Source organism: Cibotium barometz, chromosome 32 (assembly GCF_041138505.1).
Source record: "Cibotium barometz isolate CiBa-2024 chromosome 32, ASM4113850v1, whole genome shotgun sequence".
NCBI classification, from domain to species: Eukaryota; Viridiplantae; Streptophyta; class Polypodiopsida; order Cyatheales; family Cibotiaceae; genus Cibotium; species Cibotium barometz.
This window is the reverse complement of record NC_141077.1, coordinates 45317652-45330313: the sequence shown is the minus strand read 5'-3', so window position 1 is coordinate 45330313 and position 12662 is coordinate 45317652. Positions and strand designations below refer to the sequence as shown.

The following is a 12662-nucleotide window of genomic DNA, read 5'->3' as shown; positions in this document are numbered from 1 at the left end:
CTTGCAAATTCCTAAAGACGGAACTTTACCACGTAGGAAACCCTTTCCCATTATATTCTCAATCAATAGTGGAGGAGCCATGTTGGAGAAGGTAGGAGGTCTTAACATTTGCTTAATTTTGATGAGGTTAGGGTACAAAGGCTTTCATAATCTTTTTACTTTTGGAGGATTTAATATGTAGATACTCATACACTTACAAACAAACCACTATTTTTACGTTTTTAAAAATGTATTGTTACTCGAACAGAAATTTGTGATCAAATAGATTACATTTAAAAAAATATCAGTATTTTAATTTTTTGCTAAAAATGTTTATATTTGAAATATATTAATGTATTGTGTATTATTTGTGACTTTGATATGACATGTTGCATTATTTGTGACTAATATGATGAGTAACTAAGACCATATTAGGGAGTTTGGAAAAATCCCATTATTTGGGATTTTTCTTCTCGATCTACTTTTAGGTGTATCTTGAGCGTACCAAGAATGTGGATTTAGAACCTACTCTTTACCAACGATATGCCACATGAGGGGGTTTTAATAAAATCTTAAAAGCTTTCATCCTTCCCCTCATTCTTTGATCTTGCAAAATGGGAAGTGGGATTTTTCCAAACTCCCTACTATGGTCTGAGTTGTTTTATTTGTCACTTTGATCTAGAGGGTGAGCTACACCCCAAAGCAATGACTTTCAAAATTGGAGAGACATGTGTGGTTGAAGATATAAGCTTAGAATGTCATCTATTAAGGGATGTAGTCATGACATACATGACGAGTTGTATTATTTGTGACTTTGATCTACAAGGAGAGCTACACCCCAAGCAATGACTTTGAAAATTGGGAGACATTTGTTCATGAGGATACAAGCTTATGATATCATCTATTGAGGGATTTATTCTTGAATTGTTTATCCATTTAGATACTCCTCTCCCTCTCTCTCTCTCTCTCCCGAAAAATTTATGTCTTCCTCCTAGAAAGTCGACATGTATTAGAGCTATTATGGCTTTGAGAAGCTCAAAGATTGCAAATCCTTTAATAATTTTTCTAATCAAGAAAAGACCATCATGCCAAAGGCATCAGATTGGCATCGACATGAAGTAACTAAACATGCGATTGATCTATTAAGTCAATATTATATAATTTGGGAAAAATCTCATATTTTGGGAATCAATTACTCCATATAGTTTTGTACATATCATACAAACTCCAAATTTATTGGAGATCATAGATTTAGATTCTACTTGAAGATATTTCCAATGATATGTCACATGAGAGGGTTTTGACAAACTTTTGAACAAGTTCACCATGATCCCATTTTTCAAATTGGAATGAGAAATTTCCCAAATTATCTAATATGGTATTTATTTACCAAACTAAACGACTCTTTCATTTTTTTGTTTGAATTTTTCAACTCAAAATGCATCTCCAAATTCACCATGAAAAGGTAGCAAGTCTTTTTTTTCACATTTTTATTTATTGCATAATCATAGTTTTCTTAGGTGCATATTCTCTATTGTTTTCTTATATGCCCATTTTCTATGTAAAAAAATGAATCTTCACATTTATTAGACAATTACTTGCCTCATTTATTTAGGATTGAACCTATTTGTAAATTTTATAAATGACTAAAATACCTTCTACGTAATGTGGCAATCTTCAAGCAATTGTAGCATGTTTTTAAAAAAATGTCATTAAAACCCTCATAGTTTTGGCTGCTTACAATGGTTTTTGCAATGTTTTCTTTTGAAAAAGAATTAAAAATCTTTTAAAACCTTGTTTGAAGGGTATACCAATTTAAATGATATTTTACAATTTATAATAATCAATTATTACCAATCCTTGTAATTGAAAAGGTATGTTAAGAGTCTCCAATAACCATACTAACTTAGAAACACAATCATGCATGACCTCTCTCTCTCTCTCTTGATAAGTCCTTCAATATGGCTTCGACGAAGCTCAAAGATTACAAATCCTTCAATAATCATGCAGTATTAGAGCAGTTATGGCTTCGACGAAGCTCAAAGATTACAAATCCTTCAATAATTTTGCTAATCAAGGAAAGGCCATCGTGCCAAAGGCATCAAATTAGCATCAACATGAAGTAACTAACCATGGCAATAATACCCATTATTGCTCTTTGTGTTAGATTCCCTAGCAGGGACCTCTAGGTTAGTTATAACCAATTTTGTCGTCCTCATCAAGAGACTCCGGACGGAGATATCGAGAGACAAGGGCATCAAGTGCATATATTTATGGCGTAATGTCACACATTATGCCAGGTAACCAATATTAGTGTGGCAAAATGTGACATTATTAGTGCTAGAAAAAGAAAAAGAGACCCAATGGAAGCTGCCCATTACTTTGCCAATCAAAATGAAATGTTAATTCCAATTTCCCACCATCAACAACAAGAGGCTTTGATTGTGTTCTACGTAGATCATTGTAAAGGTGTACTAAAGCTGCTAGGTGAACAGTAAAGCATGCAAAAGGAATTAGCAAGAGCTGCATGAATCCAGGTTGCACACAATACAAAGCTATACAAGAGATCTAGAGAATGTGCACATGTGTTCTGCAAACAAAAAGCCTTGAGCATCAAATTATATCCCAAAATTTTCCTGAAGAACAAGAGAAACCCTCGAGCAATAATTAATATAATCAAGCAACAAATCTAGTAATTGAAAGAACGCAATTACCACCAATGATTGTGTATAGAGCCCATGAATTCAACAATCCCAACAACATGATATCTCTCTCAATAAATTGTTAATGTCTTCTTTCTAAAAAGGCCGACAAAGTAGATAGAAGGGCGCCTCTCCCGACTACGACCTGAACGGGCGCAAGCCCAAAGCTATAAATGCTCTATGGGTAGATGTTGTTGACCGAGCTTAGCCATTCACCTTCCGGTTGTTGAGAAACTTTCCAATGATATGTCACATGAGGGGGTTTTGACAAACTTTTGAACAAGTTCACCATGATCCCATTTTTCAAATGGGAATGAGAAATTTCCCAAATTATCTAATATGGTATTTATTTACCAAACTAAACGACCCTTTAATTTTTTTGTTTGAATTTTTCAAGTCAAAATGCATCTCCAAATTCACCATGAAAAGGTAGCAAGTCTTTTTTTTCACATTTTTATTTATTGCATAATCACAGTTTTCTTGTGTGCATATTTTCTATTATTTTCTTATGTCCATTTTCTATGTAAAAAAATGAATCTTCACATTTATTAGACATTGACTCGCCTTATTTATTTAGGATTGAACCTATTTGTAAATTTTCTAAATGACTAAAATACCTTCTACGTAATGTGGCAATCTTGACGCAATTGTAGCTTGTTCAAAAAAAAATGTCATTAAAACCCTCATAGTTTTTGGTTGCTTACGATGGTTTTTGCAATGTTTTCTTTTAAAAAAGAATTAAAAACCTTTGAAAACCTTGTTTGAAAGGGTGTAATAATTAAAATGATATATTACAATTTCTAATAATCGATTATTACCAATCCTTGTAATTGAAAAGGTGTCTCCAATAACCATACTAACTTAGAAACACTGCATGACCTCTCTCTCTCTCTCTCTCTCTCTCTCTCTCTCTCTCTCTCTCTCTCTCTCTCTCAATAAATTTATGTCTTCCTTCTAGAGTAGTATTAGAGCAGTTATGGCTTCGACGAAGCTCAAAGATTGCAAATCCTTCAATAATTTTGCTAATCAAGGAAAGGTCATTGTGCCAAAGGCATCAGATTGGCATCAACATGAAGTAACTAACCATGTGGAATGGATGATGTAGAAAATAATCAAGGCAAGCACAATGCAAAAAATAAAAAAAAATCAATGCCAAAAAAAAAGGACAACATTGAAGACAGAAGACGTATAACCTTAATCAATCAAATCTTTAAAAATTCATAAACTGTTATTTGCATGATGCTACTCTTTAGATACAACTAAATGATTAGAGATAACTAACGCGCTTGCCTGAAGCAACTGTGCCACATACAAATTCCTTCTCCATTTCATCATGTACAATAATCTCTGCAAGTGATTTCGTTGACTCTGGGCAATCAATCAACCTAATTAGATGAAGAAGCCCAAAAATAGATGAGAGCCAAAAAGTGAATATCATACTTTTCCACCTTCAGCATCATGGAAAACATTTACTACTACCCCAAGTAATCACACATTTTTTCCTTCAAGAGCAAAGAACTATGCCGTAACAAAGTGATCAATCTAGTCAACTAGCGGAAGGTCTTTAAAGCGATAATACCAATTATTACTCTTTGTATTAGATTCCGCAAAAGGGACCTCTACGTGAGTTGCCACCAATTTTGTCGTCCTCAAGAGACTCCGGACGGAGTTATCGAGAAGCAAGGGCATCAAGTGCATATATTTATGGCATAATGTCACACATTATGCCAGGTAACCGATATTAGTGTGGCAAAATGTGACATTATTAGTACTAGAAAAAGCAAAAGAGACCCAATGGCCGATATTAGTGTGGCAAAATGTGGCATTATTAGTGTTGGAAAAAGCGAAAGAGACCCAATGGAAGCTGCCCATTACTTTGCCAATCAAAATGAAATGTTAATTCCAATTTCCCACCATCAACAACAACAAGAGGCTTTGATTGTGTTCCACGTAGATCATTGTAAAGGTGTACTAAAGCTGCTAGGTGAAAGGTAAAGCACGCAAGAGGAATTAGCAAGAGCTGCATGAATCCAAGTTGCACACAAGACAAAGCTATACAAGAGATCTAGAGAATGCACACAAGACAAAGCTATACAAGAGATCTAGAGAATGTGCACATGTGTTCTGCAAACAAAAAGCCTTGAGCATCAAATTATATCTCAAAGTTTTCCTGAAGAACAAGAGAAACCCTCGAGCAATAATTAATATAATCAATCAACAAATCTGGTAATTGAAAGAACGCAATTACCACCAATGATTGTGTATAGAGCCCATGAACTCAACAATCGCAACCAGGGATTTCATTAACGTCTTCACAATTTCGTGATCACGTTAACAAAACCTGTTGTTAACATAAAAATTCTTGTGATCACAATATATATTCACGGGCATTTTTTATGACCTGCAAAAACCTTCTCTGCCAGTAATCCCGCCGGGAAAATGTACATTTCCCGGCGGGCCCGCCGGGAAAACCCATTTTCCCGGCGGAAAAATTAAAAAAATAAAAAAAATAAAAAAATAAAAAAATAAAAAAATCATGTTCACAGTCATTCTTACCATTTTTGGGCCTTCTGGACTCATTTATGATGTCAAAAGTTCAAAATTCTTGGCACAAAAAAAGTTTTGTATAATTTGCTGGCCTTAAGTTCAATTGACACACCAATTAAATCTAACTATACTTACATCAATTGACTCAATTGTCCATGACATCATTGCACTCAATTGAGCCCAATTGGACTCAATTACACTTGATTTACACTCAATTGATATTAATTGGGTGTCAATTGATGTCAATTGTGCCTAATTCGACGCAATTGAGCCCAATTTACACCCAATTTGCATAAATTGGGTGTAAACTAAGTATCAATTGAGTCGAATTGGACTCAATTGATAATAATTGGATGTTAATTGATATTAATTAAGTCCAATTGACTTCAATTGGGTGTTAATTTATTACAATTAATATCAATTAAGCTCAATTGAGCTCAGTTGACATCAATTGGGTGTCAATTGATATCAATTAAGCTCAATTGAGCTCAGTTAACATCAATTGGGTGTCAATTGATATCAATTGAGCTCAATTGGGCTCAATTGCACTCAATTGGGTGTTAATTGCATCCTATTGTGCTCAATTGAGCCCAATAGGATGCAATTAACATCAATCGGGTGTCAATTGATCATAATTGATATCAATTGGGCTCAATTGCACTCAATTGTGTGATCGATTGTGTGTCAATTGATGTCAATTGAGCCTAATATGATACAATTGAGCTCAATTCACGCCCAATTGGATGTAAATTGAGTGTCAATTAAGCCGAATTAGACTCAATTGATAGCAATTGGGTGTTAATTGATATCAATTAATATCCAATTAACACATTTGAAGTCAATTAAGTCTAATTGACTTCAATTGGATAATTTGGGTGTCAATTGAGCTCAATTGGACGTAAATGACATCAATTGGGGGTCAATTAACATCAATTGAACCTTATTGACATCAATTGGGTGCCAATTAACATTAATTGGACTCAATTGACATCAGTTGGGTTTCAATTGAGCCAAATTGGATGCAACTGACATCAATTGGGTGTCAATTGATTACAACTGAGCTGAATTGGGCTCAATTGCACTCAATTGATATTAATTGGGTGTCAATAAAACCTAATTCCATGCAATTGAGCTCAATTGACATCAATTCACATCAATTGATATTAATTGGGTGTCAATTGATGTCAATTGAGCCTAATTCGATGCAATTGAGCTCAATTCACATCAGTTCACATCAATTGGGTGTCAATTGATGTCAATTGAGTAAAATTGAGTCTAATTGGGTGTCAATTGAGTCAAATTGAGTATAATTGGGTGTCAATTGATATCAATTGAGCCAAATTGAATCTAATTGAGTCTAATTAAACTTAATTAAGCTAAATTGAGTCTAATTGGGTGTCAATTGATGTCAATTGAGTCAAACTGAGTCTAATTGGGTGTCAATGGAGCCTAATTGACATCAATTGGGTGTCAATTGATGTCAATTGAGCCCAATTGAAGCTAATTGTGTATCAATTGACACACAATTGATGTCAATTTGGCTCAATTGACATCAATTGGATTCAATTGACACACAATTGATGTCACATGGGCTTAATTGATATCAATTAACACCTAATTGATGTCAATTAATATCAATTGGGTATCAATTGATTATAATTGATGCTAAATTGAATGAATTGAGTCCAATTGACATCAATTAAGTCTAATTGGGTATTAATTGATCAATTGGGCTCAATTGATATCAATTGACACCCAATTGGACTCAATTGACATCAATTGGACTCAAAAGGGTGTTAACTGATGTTAATTGAGCCCAATTGACATCAATTGGGTGTTAATTGAGCTCAATTGGACACAATTAACAATAATTGGGTATGAATTGAACTCAATTGACATCAATTAGGTGTCAATTGAGCCTAATTGCATCCAATTGAACTCAATTGACATCAATTGGACAAATTGCATCCAATTTAATTCAATTGACATCAATTAAGCCTAATTGCATCCAATTTAACCCAATTGGACTCAATTGAATCCAATTGGACTCAATTGACATCAGTTAGGTGTCAATTGAGCCTAATTGTATCTATTTGGACTTAATTGACATCAATTGGGTGTCAATTAAACCCAATTGGAGTCAATTGATATCAATTAGGTGTTTATTGATATTAATTGAGTTTAATTGACATCAATTGGGTGTTTATTGATGTCAATCGAGTCCAATTAGATGCAATTGGACTCAATTGGGTGTGAATTAGACTCAATTAATATCAATTGGGCTCAATTGATATCAATTAGGTGTGAATTGATGTCAATTGAGCCCAATTAGATGCAATTGATATCACTTGGGTGTCAATTAGACTCAATTGGCACCCAATTGATGTCAATTGAGTCCAAGTGGATGTCAATTGATATCAATTGAGCCCAATTGATCAATTGACACCCAATTAGACTTAATTGATATCAATTTGACTCAATTAGGTGTTAATTGATATCAATTAGACTCAATTAGATGCTAATTGATGTTAATTGAGCTCAATTAGACTCAATTGACATCAATTAGGTACTAATTGAGTGTAATTGATGTCCATTAAGCCTAATTTGGCTTAATTAACATCAATTGGGTATCAATTGACTACAATTGATATCAATTGAGCTCAATTAACATCAATTGGGTGTTAATTAATGTCAATCGAGTCCAATTAATATCAATTAGGTATCAATTAAGCCAAATTGATATCAATTGGGTGTCAATTGAGCCCAATTCACATCAATTGGGTGTAAATTGAACCTAATTGGATTCAATTAACATCAATTAGGTGTGAATTGATGTCAATTGACCCCACTTGGATGCAATTGATATCAATTTGGTGTCAATTGGACTCAATTGGCACCCAATTGATGTCAATTGAGTCCACTTGGATGTCAATTGATATTAATTGAGCCCAATTGATCAATTGACACCCAATTAGACTTAATTGATATCAATTTGACTCAATTGGGTATTAATTGATGTCAATTGAACTCAATTGGATGTTAATTGATGTTAATTAAGTCTCAATTGACATTAATTGGGTGCCAATTGAGTGCAATTGATGTCAATTAAGTCCAATTTGGCTCAATTAACATCAATTGGGTGTCAATTAACTACGATTGATGTCAATTGAGCTGAATTGACATCAATTGGGTGTTAATTGATGTTAATTGAGTTTAATTGACATCAATTGGGTGTTAATTGATGTCACTTGAGTCCAATTAGATGTAATTAGACTCAATTGAGTTTGAATTAGACTCAATTGATATCAATTGGACTGAGTTAATTGGGTGTCAATTGAGCCCAATTGACATCAATTGGGTGTGAATTGAACATGATTGGACTCAATTGACATTAATTAGGTGTGAATTGATGTCAATTGAGTCCAATTGGATGTAATGGATATCAATTGGGTGTCACTTGGACTCAATTGGCACCCAATTGATGTCAATTGAGTCCAATTGGATGTCAATTGGTACCAATTGAGCCCAATTGATCAATTGACATCCAATTAGACTTAATTGATATCAATTTGACTCAATTAGGTATTAATTGATATCAATTAGACTTAATTAGATGTTAATTGAGTCTAATCAGACTCAATTGATATCAATTGGGTGCCAATTGAGTGCAATTAATATCAATTACGCTCAATTGACATCAATTGGGTGTCAATTGACTACGATTGATGTCAATTGAGCTCAATTGACATCAATTGGGTGTTAATTGATGTCAATTGAGTCCAATTAACATCAATTGGATGTCAATTGAGCCCAATTGACATCAATTGGGTGTGAATTGAACCGGATTGGACTCAATTGACATCAATTAGGTGTGAATTGATGTCAATTAAGCCCAATTGGATGCAATTGATATCAATTGGGTGTCACTTGGACTCAATTGGCATCCAATTGATGTCAATTGAGTCCAATTGGATGTCAATTGATATCAATTGAGTCGAATTGATTAATTGACACCCAATTATACTTAATTGATATCAATTTGACTCAATTGGGTATTAGTTGATGTCAATTGGGTGTTAATTGATGTTAATTGAGGACTCAATTGACATCAATTGGGTACCAATTGAGTGCAATTGGTGTCAATTCGGCTCAATTGGCATCAATTGGATATCAATTGACTAGGATTGATGTCAATTGAGCTCAATTGACATCAATTGGGTGTTAATCGATGTCAATTGAGTCCAATTAAGCCCAGTTGTGTCCAATTGGGTGTCAATTGATTGAATCCAATTAAGTCCAATTAAGCCCAATTGAGTTCAATGGGGTGTCAATTGATGTCAATTGAGCCCAATCAATCAATTGACACCCAATTAGACTTAATTGATACCAATTGGACTCAATTGGATATTAATTGATGTCAATTAGACTCAATTGGAAGTATAATAAGATCTAATTGATGGTAATCGAGCTTAAGGTGATAAATTTAGAGATAACTTTTTTTGTACAAAGAATTTTGAACTTTTGACATCATAAATGAGTCCAGAAGGCCCAAAAATGGTAGGAATGACTGTGAACATGAATATATTTTGACCATTTTTTTAACCTTTTTTTTCCGCCGGGAAAATGGAATTTCCCGACGGGAAAACAAAAAGCTCGGCGGGCTTCAGCAGGTTACCAGGTCACTGGTAACCTGCTATTTTGAGAACATGAAAACATGTGAACATGTTAATAACATGTTCACAAGTGTTATTAACAAAAAAAATCTTGTAATCACGTGAATATAAAATCCCTGATCGCAACAACATGATATCTCTCTCAATAAACTGGTAATGCCTTCTTTCTAAAAAGCCGACAAAGTAGATAGAAGGGCGCCTCTCCCGACTACGGGGCGCAAGCCCAAAGCTATAAATGCTACGCGTAGATGTTGTTGACCGAGCTTAGCCGTTCACCTTCCGACAGTTGAGACGGATCTCTCCTTGGGTGCCTGTGAGAGGGCCGATGTTCCCCATGTTTATCATGGATTGGGCGAAGGCGCTGAAGAAGGTGCTCTGGCTGCTACTGTAGGTGTCCACGAGCGAGACGGTGCTGGAGCCGGAGGTGGAGTAGAGCTCTTGGTCGGACTGCAGCAAGCCCTTGTTGTGCTGCAGGTTTGCGTAGTACTTGTTGTCGAAGGTGTCTGGGGTGGTTGTGTCCAGCGAGTTGAGCGCGTTAGGGTCCCCGCCGCTCTGCGGGCAGTTGCTCTGCAGGGCGGCCAGGTACGTGGAGTCGACGGTGGGGTCGGGGCTGCCTGTGTTGCTGAAGTTGTAGAGGCGCGAGCTGAAGGAGATACAGCGGGCGCGCCCGATGGTATGGGCACCTGCAGCCACGACAGAAAATGCACATGGGCGGGCCACAAATCAACAAATTGTAACGGAATTATTACTTCAAAGTACTCCAGTCTCTACTAGACTTCACCATGCAATATTCAATGAGTTTGAACCTGAGAGCACAACTGCATCCTGCGTGGACAAGCCCACGGCTGTGAACTTGCCGATGACCGTGTTGATATCGGTGTTGGGATTTGGGAGGTCCTGCACAGGCGCTGTGGCGCTTACAGTGGTTGCATCTCTTCTTCCCAAGAGCACCGTCCAGGAGGGTCCTCCGGCCTGCGTACATCAATCATCGGTCTTAAACGTCTAGCAGTCATGAGATAGTTAATTGAATTAGGCTCCTCATGTGACGAGTCTGCTCCTAATATGTATTACCAGGGTCACGGACGCATTGGCCGCCAGCGCCAAAATGTCAGCACACGAAACGGTCGCCTCGCACACTCCCTCCACGGCGGACTTGATGTTGTCCACCACGTCGAAGCCTCTCAAGCTGTTGTTGTTTGGAGGGGCCGTCTTCTCGCCTGTCGTTGTGTCTGTATTGTCCAGCAATACCGACCCGTCGCATCCCTACATTGCATTAAAAATCAGTGCAATCGAGCTGTACTCTTAATCATTACTCATTTCCTTGGGGCAGTATAGCTTTCTGATCAACGTTTATAACTAGTTTACACACTTACATTTACGAAGCAATCGTGGAAGTGGAGGCGCAGCAAGGACGCTGCCATCCTGGCCTCCTGCTGCACTGCCTGCTGCACCACTTGTTCCACGATGCTCGCAACAGTCGGGCAGGATGCGTCGTAGAAACTAGAGCTAAGCTGTGCGTAGGATTTTGAAGTAGCTACGAGGAGGACTAGCGTACAGCCCAAGAGGGTGGATGCAAGACCACGCTGCTCCATATTGCTCTGTCAAGTTGCTTCCAACGTCTCAAAACGGGACGAAGATGGCACGACAAGTACTGGAAATTATAAAAGATGGAATGGAAGACAAGTACTGGAAATTATGAAAGATGGAATGGAAGACAATCGCTTTGTTCATACGTTTTTACACATAGGTAGGGAGCGAATTTATGGTTAGAACTTCCACGACGCTAGCATCGTGCACAAGACCTTATTACGTGGATTTGGTCAAATTTTTTGGTATCTTGGCTCTCATTCAGTCAAAGCATATGAAAAAGACCTTTTTACGTGGATTTGGTCAAATTTGATTGCTTTCTTGGGTCTAAGGGTTCCATTTAGGGATTGTGAAAGGTTTGAAAAATATGGGAGACCCATTCAAAAAGGTTTTGCTTTCATTCAATGGTCTCATTTCATGGGGCTAAATGCCCACCCTCATTTAACACCTTCAAGGTTTAAAGTTGTGATCTCGTTATTTCATAACCACTTGCTTGTCATCCTGTCTAATGTTTTTATTTGTTTTACGAGTAGCATTGGCGAGGGTGAGACTAAGTGTACATGAGCTTTGAGACTAGTTAAATGTACATGAGTTTGGAAGAATGTACATTCCGTGTAACTCTTGTACAGGTAAATATCCCTTCTCTCAAGAACTCTTGCACTCTCCCTTGTGTTCTCTTACAAAAAATTTAGATCACAACGCCCCTCTCTCCCCCTTAAAAAAAACAAAACAAATTCGAGGTCTTTTAAAGTAGTTTATCCATTGATTCTGTCTTTGTGTTCTTGATACATAGTGTGCCTAGATAGTGTGCCAGCCAAAAATAACAAACAAGTCTTCATCCTTATTCAAGATATCAGTATTCAAGATATCTCAACTTATAAAGCTAAAAATTGTGATATCAATGTACATGTCACAATATGTGGATTCTGCTCACATCCACTTAATGTGCAATGACTCAAAATATAGTGCACATACTTGCTTCGTTGATTTTTTCTCAAGTGCCATTTTGTAAGCTTATCTTTTTCAAATACATTTTCTTCTAAAAAATTATCAAGGGATTCACAACTAATTGATATTTATATATATATACACATACATATATATTGATTTGAGTCAAAATTATCAAGGGGTCCGCAACTAATTATCAAGGCATCCGCAACTAATTGATATATAT

At 36.3% G+C, this 12662-nt stretch overlaps 1 protein-coding gene across 1 annotated transcript; it reads right to left on the bottom strand.

Moving 5' to 3' along the window:
• Positions 1 to 10165: 10165 nt before the first annotated feature.
• Positions 10166 to 11635, bottom strand: LOC147620243 (peroxidase A2-like). The gene is made up of 4 exons (XM_086772725.1): positions 11275 to 11635; positions 10973 to 11164; positions 10708 to 10873; positions 10166 to 10584 (listed from the first exon to the last, which is right to left on the bottom strand). The coding sequence occupies exons 1-4, from the start codon at positions 11491 to 11493 to the stop codon at positions 10166 to 10168; spliced, it is 996 nt and encodes a 331-aa protein (XP_086628851.1). The 5' UTR covers positions 11494 to 11635.
• Between the last annotated feature and the right edge of the window lie 1027 nt (positions 11636 to 12662).

What these genes read in the sequence shown, in the direction of transcription:
- LOC147620243 (XM_086772725.1), bottom strand. Translation starts at nt 11,493, where the DNA reads ATGGAGCAGCGTGGTCTTGCATCCACCCTCTTGGGCTGTACGCTAGTC. An exon ending in TCCACGATTGCTTCGTAAAT is followed by an intron (nt 11,165 to 11,274) that starts GTAAGTGTGTAA and finishes AATGCAATGTAG; the next exon opens with GGATGCGACGGGTCGGTATT. An exon ending in GGATGCAGTTGTGCTCTCAG is followed by an intron (nt 10,585 to 10,707) that starts GTTCAAACTCAT and finishes TCGTGGCTGCAG; the next exon opens with GTGCCCATACCATCGGGCGC.